The 11290-nt window shown below is 39.9% G+C and overlaps 1 protein-coding gene across 1 annotated transcript in view; it reads right to left on the bottom strand.

The window, feature by feature from the left end:
* Nucleotides 1-11290, bottom strand: part of epb41l4b (erythrocyte membrane protein band 4.1 like 4B) — a 30042-nt gene that overhangs the window by 9326 nt on the left and 9426 nt on the right. Inside the window, exons 6-14 of the mRNA XM_037676325.1 lie at nucleotides 9355-9407; nucleotides 7197-7317; nucleotides 6455-6542; nucleotides 6284-6372; nucleotides 4101-4170; nucleotides 3855-4024; nucleotides 1913-2025; nucleotides 838-871; nucleotides 76-109 (exon numbers count right to left, since the gene is read on the bottom strand). Of these exons, the coding sequence (XP_037532253.1) occupies nucleotides 76-109; nucleotides 838-871; nucleotides 1913-2025; nucleotides 3855-4024; nucleotides 4101-4170; nucleotides 6284-6372; nucleotides 6455-6542; nucleotides 7197-7317; nucleotides 9355-9407 (772 nt within the window). The remainder of the gene's footprint in view (nucleotides 1-75; nucleotides 110-837; nucleotides 872-1912; nucleotides 2026-3854; nucleotides 4025-4100; nucleotides 4171-6283; nucleotides 6373-6454; nucleotides 6543-7196; nucleotides 7318-9354; nucleotides 9408-11290) is intronic.

The following is an 11290-nucleotide window of genomic DNA, read 5'->3' as shown; positions in this document are numbered from 1 at the left end:
GTGTGTGTGTGTGTGTGTGTGTGTGTGTGTGTGTGTGTGTGTGTGTGAGAACGAGGGTCATCTAGGATTACTCACCGCATGCAGGCTGGGATTAGGGCTGGCATGAGAGCTGCAAAACAACATCAACAATCACTAACAAAAAAAATGGCAAACAATATCTGAATGTTAAAAAAAAGATTAAAAATTGTGTTTTTTGTATTTTAGGTCAAATTAAATCAGAATTAAAATCAAATTTATGGGCTAAAGAGTAAATATAAATAATAGGTTCTTATTTCAGGAGGAATATCTTGCTGGGCCGTGACCAGTTGGGGAACAGCACTCATGAGGAAGTCGCAATGTTTTGTAGGTTCTTATTTTCCATGTGCAGGAGTTTTGAACATATTCTATTTTTAATTTGTCTACTTAAGATATGTCATAGTGATGATGTGTTATGAATACAAGTAGCATTTGGATGTGCTTTATTGGTGGACAAGGATCAGAAATCAGTTGTCTAGAAATACTAACACGTTACAGTGGCTTGAGTGCAGTGTCACAGATAAATAAATGAAATAAATCCTAAATGTAGGGGCGATTGCCAACAATTGTGGGCAACAAACAAATGTGCCTGGCTGAGAAATGCAGTTTTATGATCTGCGTGCATGAAAATAAGCCGTGACTTTCAAATGCACGACTTGCTGGTCGTTCAGTGGCTAACACTCAAAAGTTCAGTGACGGAAAATTCACAAACTTCCTCTGAATTTTCCCACAAATTTGAGTCACCGCCCGCCCTGTGTCCCAACAACCGCAGCCCAGTGAGATACCGCCTTAAGGAAGTGATTTACGTGTGCGCTGTTTTACCTGATGTGTGGAGGCTTGGCTGGAGAAACAGCAGCTGACGGAGAGATACAGCAAATGTTAGTAGAGAAAACAATTCATCACATGTCTTTGTTTTCTATGAGTCAGTCCAGATCTTTGCAGACACGTTATAAACTGAGGGAAAAGAAAACCTTGAAATTATGGATTTTGGTGGACATTAAAAAGGCTGAAGGTTCAGTTGATAGTGTATTTTTAGAAATGTTTCTTGCCTCACTATAAACCTCATGCGGTAAAACGTGTTTAAAGGAATCTTTCATAAAACAAAAACATATTTTTAAAAGCTACCAACTCTTTATTTTTTTTGTATCGTTTACTTATTCCTCCTTATTTAATTTATTTTGCGAAGGTTTGGGGCAACAAATGTGCAACTAACACAAACCCTTTGTTTGTATGACCAAACAGTGCAATGTTTATTAAGTGCCGTATGCTGAAGTCTAAAAATGTTGTTTGCTTAATTTTTTATTAGTTATGGTTAAAACAAGACTTAAAAAATATTTACAGAATGCTGCTTTATTTATACAAAAAATACACTTAATCAGATGCTAATAAGATGTATCCCATTCTGAATAAATAAGGTTAAGGCTGAAAGACGTTTGAACTCTAAACACATGGGCAGCCTTTTATGTGAATATATATAAGAATATATGTGGCATGAATTAAAGCCATGCTGTTGCTGCTGAAGCTGTCAGACCACTGCAGCTCACAGAAGGTGGGAGTTATGGAGGAGTGAAGAGTGCGGCAGACAAAGCAGGAAGGTGACGCTAACACTTAATAGCCTGGAGTTCAGAGCTTTCTTTAAAAAAGAAAGAAAGAAAGACCGGAGCTGTTTTTAGGACCATTGAACTTGTCACATTGCCCCACTTGATCTGAGACGTTTTGAAAAGCGAACCTATGAAAGGGATAGAGGTGACACAGGATGACCCCCACCCCCAGAGTTAGGGTACAGCAAATTTCAGGTGGCAAAGTAAAGCAGCGTGTGACGCAGCAAAGGTGCATGAAGGACAAAACAGGTGCGGTTAGTCATCGGTGTTCTGTGTGCGCTGCTGATAAGGCTCACCTTTGCCCAGCAAGTGTTGAGTGCGCGACGGGTACCGCTTGCTCGGCCTCCTCTCAAACGTGCTGGTTCTCCTCACCCGGCCGCCGTGAGTGGCCTGATACTCCGTCTTTCCACTGAGACAGACAAACAGACGAGCTTAAAGAATGGAAATCAACTTTAATTGTTTTTATTCCAAACGTTTAGGTAAAGCCAAGAACGCAGTTCATGTGAATGGCTTTGGGAAGGTTAATAATTGCCTGCCACCATAAAACGAGGGGGAAAATGTGACTGCCTGAAAGTGAATGTGTTTGCCTGTCCATCTGTTAGCAAAATATTTCAAAAACCACAAAATATTTTTTTAATGAAATTCTCAAAACAATCTTTGGGAGTTTATCAACCTGATTCAAGATGGCCACTATGGCTTACTGGCCTTAGTAAACACACAAAGCGCTATAACTAGGCCTGTCATAATAAATAATGCTGGGCGATTAATTGTCTCAGAAATTATTGCGATAAATGATAATATTCTTTGAACTTTGACAATAATAGTAATTATTGTCAAATTTAAGAAGAAATGTTTTGTTAATTTATTTTGCGTGTTACCTTTTTGACCACCGGATGGCAGTATAAGACTGTTTGAACCAAAGGATGGATAGTGAGGGAGCAAGCAGTGTTTCACTTTAAGAAAAATGGGAGGGAAGCCCCTTGACGTGACATGGGCTGTCTTTCGTCAGTTCTCAAAATGGCAGACGCTCGATGTGGTTTGAGCTCTTTGGCATAGCATTTTTCACACCAAGCTTTTAATAAAAAAAATCAGGAAACAAGTTCTCAGTTTCTTTTTGCAAAGAAAAACAACTTTTTAGATGAAGGCACAGGTTTCAACTGTGAATGTTGGAGCTTCGACAAGACAGAGGTTTTTTTTCTCAAGGTCGGCCTGTTAGTTTAGCTCGTAGCTTAGCTTCTTAGCTGCTTTTAACTATACAAAAATGCGATTTTGGACGGTTAAAACAGATTTTAAAGAAAAGAGAAAAAAGAGAAAGGGAGGGGTCAGTGAAGATCACTGGAGTTGAACTTTTTGTCATCCAGTGTCTTCAGTAGAAAGAGAGAGACAAAGAAACAATAAAGCCGATAAATGAAAATGAGGTTGATAATTTTCATTTATCATGCGATTAATTGATTTATCGTTTATTGCGACATGCCTAGCTATAACTTGGTCAGTTTTGTAGATGTTTAACTAAAGTTGTGGTAGTTGCTGAGAGTCATACCCAACATCTACTCTGAGGAATTAAGATCTTCATGCAAAGAATCCTAGCTTAGTTTAAAACATTTTGACAAAAGTTCCCAATAATAATAATAATTTATTGAGCTTTTCTTTTAATTTTAGTAAGAATTGTGTGTGACGATGAATCACTTGAGATTTGGCAGCGAGTTTAAGTAAAATACAACAGAATAAATGCCATCCTGTACTTTCATTCTTCCTTTATTTTTTAAACCAAAATATGAAAAGAAAATGAGAAATTATCCTCCATCAGGCCAGTTTTTAAAGAAACAACAAGTTGTTAATGGCTGAAACCCGTTTAAACGGCGCTAAAGGCTGCTGAAGTGTTTGTAGCTCCACCACCTGTAGGACGCACGCAGCTTTGATCCAGCTGCTCCCACAACTGACAGGAAGTGGCCTTCAAGTGTGAGAATTCACTTTGACCATCTCTGATAATAATCACAAGACAAACAAACAATATGAGGGGAACGTCTCAGTCACCATAGGAACAGATCCACGTAACCATAGATACACAGTAACCATAGATACGAAGGATCTGTTTTATGCGACACATAACTCCCCATATGCTGCTAACGAGCGCTGGCCTCAACTACCTGGCTGAGGTTTTATTTGTCCTCAGCGGCGCTCCAGCGGTCATTATGATTCTGCTTTGAGAGGAAAAAGGCAACGTGGGTTTGGCTCTACCTGAATCTGAAGCGAGACCCGAGTCGGGTGAAGTCGCTGTGGCTGGCTTTGCCTGCGGTCGGCTGGCGCAGGCGAAAGAAGGCGTGGCTCTCCACGGCGCACTTCCACAGGTGTTTGCAGTTTTTGGGGCAGGCCAGCTGGAAGATGAAGGTGTGCTCCTGCTCACGACCCTTAAACATGTAAACGCTCATCGTCAGCCATGAGGAGAATGTTAGCCTCAAACTTCAGAAATATGTCAACACAAACCTGTTCGTCGTCCTCCACCACCATCAGCGTCAGGCGTCTCTTTTTGAAATCCAGCCGAGTGATTTTCGGCCTGAGCAAATAAAAAATAAAAAAACGAGACGCACAGATGAGCAATGAAACGACAAGCTGATGTCCCCTGTCGCTCAGGGACTTGAATAGTGAATGTTTGTATTTTCGAGACAAGTGTTTTTCTGGACTGGAATTGAACAGAGAATGCACGTGAACCTTAATGTTTTTGGTGCACGATACTCAAGTGGGTAGGAGTTACACTGTGGAGAAGAACAGAGGGAGTTTGTTTTTCTTGTTCAAGGTGGCGCGGAGTAAAGGATGCTAGTGAGAGGAGGAAGCAGTTTTATCCACCACCAGGCTCAATAGCGGAGCCAGTGAGGGGCCAATGGTGGCTGTGGCCACCACAGATTAATCTTTGGCCACCCCAGACATTTGAGGAAACTATACTTTTAAGCAAAAACATAAAGTATAGTTATCTCAAATGAAAGAGGTGGCCGGTTTACATATATACAAATGTAGTTGCCATCTTGAATTTTGATGTGGCTACCCTCTTTTCAAAAGGAACCTTTCTTAAAGCTAGATGTGGCAACACACCACAATGGAAGTCAATACCTCACTTGTTTTTCAAGTTATCACTCATAACCTGAACGGACGGAGGGACAGAGGCTCCGCGACACGAGACTAAACACGCTGCGTAGTTTTCACATGTTTCAGTGAGTCAGAGCAGCGAGCGTTGCTTTAAAGGCTTATCTGGATGTCTCATTTTCTTATCCACATCCTGTCGCACTTCAGCATCCCTATATAATTTACTGACTTATAAAACAGTTTCAATGAATAGGTGTATTTTAAACCCTTATAATCTAGCTGTTTTTACTACTTTTTCCTTTTGACTGTCCTTTTGGTTCCCATTTTATTTTAACTTGTAAAAAAAAAAATTTAAAATAAATAAATAAATTTATATGCCTCTTTTATGATTGTCTATTCTTGTCGTCGTTGTCCTCTGTTGTCATCACTCTTTGTTAAAAAAATCAGGCCTCTCTTGTAAATGAGTCCCAGAGGCTCAATGGGATTAAACCTGTATAAATAAAGGTTGAATGAATCAAAAAAAATATGAATTTTATTCACAAGTCACTTTTTTTAAATAATCAATCAATAGTTCAATATAAAATATTAAAAACAGAGAAAAAAAAAACCCCAACACTTTCCGGCAACTAATGTGTCAGAATCTAAACTAATTTTCTTTCATTTCAAGTTTCTCAAAATCTTTACTTTCTTTAATATCAAACAAAAATAATTTTAAAGCAGTTCTTTAAGTTGACCGTTTTTTTTTATTTTATTTAATTATAAAAATGGTTGGACTAACTGTCTGGAAACCACTTACATAATTAATCTGCACAGTTGTAATTTATTCAACCTGGATGAGTTTAAAGTCGAGTAATGTACTGCGTTACCATGGCAACAAACAATGTGCAACAAGGTTAGAAAGCTGAAGATCGTCTTATCTGGCTGCACAGCTGCAGAGAAAAAAGCTTTGCAGAGAGTGGTGAAGGCTGCACAGAAGTTTGTTGGAGTCAGTCTCCCCACCATCACAGACATTTCACACCTCCAGATGCAGGAAGAGAGCCACCTGCATCATGAAGGACCCCACTCACCCAGCACACACACTTTTTGCCCCACTCCCCTCAGAAAGGAGGTTGAGGAGCATTAAGTGTAGAACCACTAGACTGAGGAACAGCTTCTACCCTGAGGTTGTTAGACTCATGAATTTCTAACCAGAATAATCACATCATGTTGCTGCTGATCTGTTTCAATGTTGCTGCTGATTTGTTTCATGTTGCTGTGTTCATGCGTGCTTACCTACTCACACAGACTCATGTTCGTGCTGCTGTTCGACGTAATGTTTTTATGCTATTAGTGCTTAGTGTATTTTTAGTTGATGTTTTTCTTAGTTCATATCTTAGAACTTATTACTGTTTTAATTTTACATTTTTATTGTTGGATGTAACCGGGACTCTGTGTACATAATTTTGTTTCACCATATGTACCACATGTGGTGCGAATGACAATTAAGAATCTCTGACTCTGATGCTGGAAAAACCACTGTGCACTAATATTTATTTTAACTGATATAAATTTCACAACAAAAACATAAAATTTGATTCGATTATACTCACCAAAAGAAAAGCCCGATTTTATTGGACCCTTCAAAAACTAAGATTCCAGTCGGAGTAAGGCCCAGTGCATATTCTCCTCCGTCCCTACCCTGAAGACACATCGGTGCACACGTTCAGTCCTCCTACTGCACAACAAGGCGTATGGACCGGAACTTGCGAACGCTCACGCACCTTGACAAAGTGCATATCTACGCCGTAAAGCTCCAGCCACTTGCATTTGTTGAGAAAAGAAATCTCTGCCTGCGACGGGCTCTGTCCCCTGAAGGTAAAATAAATAAACAAATGAGTAAAAGTTGAGCCTAAACAATAAAAATACCTCGAGACAACATTTTGACAGAAAATGCAGTGTGAATGCTGATTCGGCACGCTTTGTGTCCTTCGGCATTTGCTGGGAGCTGTAACTGAAGAGTTAAGCGAGTTACTATCGGACTCAGTTGTGGGCTGGCGTGTAAGGCTCCGGGTAAACCCAGGCCGCCCTGTCGTGACTCTGCTGACCCGGTGAAGCGCAGCGAACAGCACGTGTGTGTAATCTAATCCTAGATGGGAGCAATCGGAGTGCAGCTGGGTTAAATACTGCCTGGAATCAATCAAGACCCTGCGGAGATTAATCCCATAATCCTTCACACAGACTAGTGATAGGGGAGGCCAAGGCAGAGGAGGCTGCAGAAAACGCTGGTGCTGACAGGATGACTTCCTTCGCTGCTCTGCGCTCAGCTTTCTGCCCCACTTCATCCTCGAAGGAGGGGAGCTCGCTCGGGTCAAGGTGCCGGTCAATGGACGGCCTCCAGTAAGCTGCTTTTGAACACAGCAGAAGTATTGTCGTAGCTAGCTTATTAGCGGCCTGTATGGAAACGCTCACGAGTCCCAATTTGCAGGATGAAGGTTGCACTGCTCTGTGATGGGTCATCCTCACCTGAGCTCCAGCCACCTGTTGAAGATGTCCGCCTCCATGGCCTCGCTCTGTTTGGGAGTGAAGCGAAACTCTGACACCAGCTCAGGAGAGTGCTCCAAAGGGTCGCAGTCGCCCATCTCGCCTGCAGGGAGAGGAGCACAAACAGTTCAAACACAAACGGAGGACGGTCATTCCAGAGGCAGCAGAGGAGATGAAGGTGCAAAAAAACATGTCAGTACAGCATGCAGTCCTAAAGCCGCTGACAGCATGACTCTACGTCAGGGGTATTCAATTTAAAACCGCTGAGGTCCAGGTACTAAAATGTCCTCCTAGTAAAAGGTCCGAATGAAAGTCCAACGTTTGTCTTTTATGGTCTTGCCTACCAGTATTCACATCTTCACCGTTAACAAACTGCACCTTATAGTAAACAACTAGCTCCATAATTAAAAGTAGTCCCAGACAAATAAATGTAGGGTCTTTATTTCAGATAAAAACAGAAAGCTCAGAATAAAATACATCTTCAATGTGCAAACAGAGTCTAAGCTTGTTTCTCTTAAACTGAAGAGGTCCAAGCCTAAAGAACTGAAGGCTTACACGTAAAGTAAAAAAGTTAACATCTTTAAAAAACAATTTAAAAAGTGTCTCTTTTAGTATAAAAAAGTGTAAACAGAGCAAGTAAAGATTTTCTTTTTTTTTTTTGCTTAAAGAGGCACCAACCTATAAAAATGTAAGTTTTCAAGTAAAACACTTAAGAAAACAATAATAAAAATGGCTCTTTTAGGAAAAAAAACTAAAAAAAGAGCATTTAACAACACCTTTTCTCTTTGGCTTATTTATTTTACTTTTCTTAATAAGATAAATGGATAAATAGACATGAGGTTGTCCTGCCAGTAAATGAAATCTTGGTTAGAATGGAATCAGAGCCATTCTCATGTAGGAAGCTGAGCATCAGTAGCCTCATCGATGACTCTGAACAGCTGCATCCAGCTGTGCCAACACATCATCTGCTAATATTTCTGATTTTCTGCTTGCTGTTGAAGCTGACATTGGGGTTTGTTTGATTTTTTCACACATCTCATCCTTTTGTTTTCCATCAAATGTCTCAGCAACAACATTTAAGCACTCCTTGAGGACTGTCCCATCACTAAATGTTTTTTTGTTTATGTTGCCCCAAAATCCACGATACCTTGAGTGAACATTCAGCACGCTGCTGTGCTGCAAAAGTATTTGTGATAAGGAGGGTGGATCTGTTGTACTGAGCTTGCAGTTCAGTTAATTTACTGCTCTCTGCTCTGACTTTAGCAGATAACATTGCTTAAAAGAGATGAAGAGCACTTCACGTTGCCACTTTTAATTAATGCGACCGTTTCGGAGCATATGAGGCAAACAGGTTTTGAACCGCCTGCTGAAAGAATGAACATTAATTTCTCTGTCCGTTCATCTTTAAAACTGCATCTTTCAGCATCAACTTTTATTTTGGAGCGCGACATGCTGTCTCTTCCTCTCTGCTCCTTCTCAACTCTTCTTTGGCGAGAGCTCGCTGCACCAAAAACGTCCTGCACCTCGCTGCACCGTGTAGGGAAAACAAGATTTGATTGTCTCATTAACTGAGTGACGCTATTATCGTAATACCTGAAGTAGAGTGAACCTCCAAAACACACCTCCTGCTTCTCTGCTTGGCTCTGCACCCAAGCTGTCTATCGTTGGAAAAATGCTCCATGAAAATCAGCTATTTTCCTGAATTTAATGGGCACAGGTCCTGACAGACCTATTAGTGACCAATGCTCTACGTGCTGCATCTGGTAAACTACGTTCAGCCATGATCATAAAACTCATAAAAGCTCCCATTTGAGATGGAAAATTTGGAACTGAAACGTTCCTTCATGTTGCATCAAAGGAAATCTTTGTAAAACTAAAGCTGCAGGAGAACAACATTGGTTTCGTTAGAAACTCCTATAAAACAAAATTTTTAATGTGTTTTTTCCCATCCCAGTTACTCCAAACGTGACTATCAAGAGAAAGCTTTTTCAATGCTACAAAATAAAATAAAGTGGAAAATTTAAACAGACATTTGCGACTTTCTAATGACACTAAATTAACATAAAATTCGTATTAACTGTTGGAGTTTGGATAGCAGTGGTGTAACTTGTGTCAAAACTGACTATAAAAAAACACTCACCTTGTAAACAATATGCCGCCAGCTCCACTGACACATCGTACGGACATTTTAATCTGACAAGAAAAAGGAAAACAGACATTGCTGAGCTGCTGTGAGAGTGATGCACCAATCCAACCTGCTCATGGTGTGTTTTTATGTGTTGGAAAGACATAAAGTGGCTTCATGCCCTCTGTGTGTGTGTAAGATACGTGAAGGAGAAAAGGAGCAACACTTTTCCTAAAATAAGTCACCCTCTGCTGTTCTTGATCTTTATAATAGATTTGGACTCCGGGGACGCGTGGCCCAGATAGAGGCAGTAACACACTGGAGTGTGTATTTGTGCGGCCAGGTTGCGTTTGTGAGTAAGAAGCAGATGCTGCTGTCCAGCAGTTCCCTAAAAAACAGTCATTAATGTGACCTGTGTGCAGGTGAGTGTTTAATCCATGTCTAATGCTTCTGACAGGACGTCCTGACAGGTGAAGAAGAAGCACCTGGAAGTTTTATTATGATATTAAATCCTAATGGTGAGTTGAAACCAGCTGAAAAAGTTTAGTCCCTAAACTGTTAATGCAAATTGAATTTGAACAGCTGACATTTGCTGAAAGCAGGAAAATAAAAGCGGAAAACGGTAGAAAAACAGCAGAAATGTGTGGGAAAAGCTGAAATGAACAGAATAAGCTGAAATAGGCAGAGAAGCTGACTGGATTGAAAAAAAAAGTCTGAAATTAGCAACAAAAAGAAACAGATGAGCAGAAAAAGATTAAATTAGCCAAAAACGTAGCTGGAAAAGCTGAAATTAGCAAAAAGGGGTAGAAAAAGCAGAAAAAGCTGAAGTTTTTTTTAAAGAATCACAAAAGCAAAATTTAGTAAAAATGGCCTAAAATTGCCTAAAACATCTGAAAGGAAAGTAAAAAAAGCTGAATTTAGCAGAAAGAAACTGAGGAGTATAAAAAGCAGAAATTAGCAGAAAGCAACTGAAAGGAGCAGAAGATTTGCTGGAAAAAGCTAAATTAAGCACAAAGAAGCTGAAGACAGCTGAACCAGAACTAAAGCTGAAATTAGCTGTAAAAGGTTGTAAACAGCACAGACGGTTTGCAGGATGTGGAGAGCTTCATTCATGTTCAATGAGAAAAACATGGCCAAAAGAGATAAATATTTCAAAAAGTAATAATTGCACAAATGCCAAAAGTCATAGCAGGAATATCCTGAACGAGCTGAACTATTTGATTTATGAATTGTTGAAATAGCATAAAAATAATTGAACAAGTTACGTGTCGAAAACTGTCGTCTACAAACGGATTTCCACAGCGTGAATGCTTTATAAACATCCACATTATTGACAACAAACCAATTATTCTCCAAATAGGCAAAAATACAATAAAGCAATAAAACAAAACCTACAATTTGTGGGTTATTTAGAAATAAATAAATAATATATATATAAAAAAAAATTAATCTGCAGGTCCAGATGAACTTCCACCTTATTTCTTAAGGCTGGCTGCTCATATCATCACAGTCCCTGTGACCCACATCTTCAATCTCTCCATAAGACAAAACTCCATCCCAGACACTTGGAAAACAGCCTTTGTTCTTCCTTTGCTGAAGGGAGGAGACCCCACCTCGCTGAACAACTATCGACCAATCTCTAAACTCTGCATTTTAGCCAAGGTTCTAGAAAAACTGATAAACTCTCAAATCAAAAATTACCTGGACTCATTTAACATCTTACCTCCACATCAATCTGGTTTCAGGAAACAACACAGCACAACCACTGCTTCACTGAAGGTTCTTAATGATGTTGTTGAAGCACTGGATGCTAAGGATTATTGTGCTGCACTTTTCTTAGACCTGTCTAAAGCTTTTGACACTGTGGATCATAACATCTTGTGTCATAAACTCTCAGAAATCGGTTTCTCAGAACACACCATTGGTTGGTTCTCTAACTATCTTTCAGACC

Source organism: Nematolebias whitei, chromosome 5, assembly GCF_014905685.2.
Source record: "Nematolebias whitei isolate Nwh7 chromosome 5, NemWhi1, whole genome shotgun sequence".
Classification (NCBI taxonomy): Eukaryota; Metazoa; Chordata; class Actinopteri; order Cyprinodontiformes; family Rivulidae; genus Nematolebias; species Nematolebias whitei.
The sequence above is the reverse complement of the archived record's forward strand: the minus strand, read 5'-3'. Positions and strand labels throughout refer to the sequence as shown.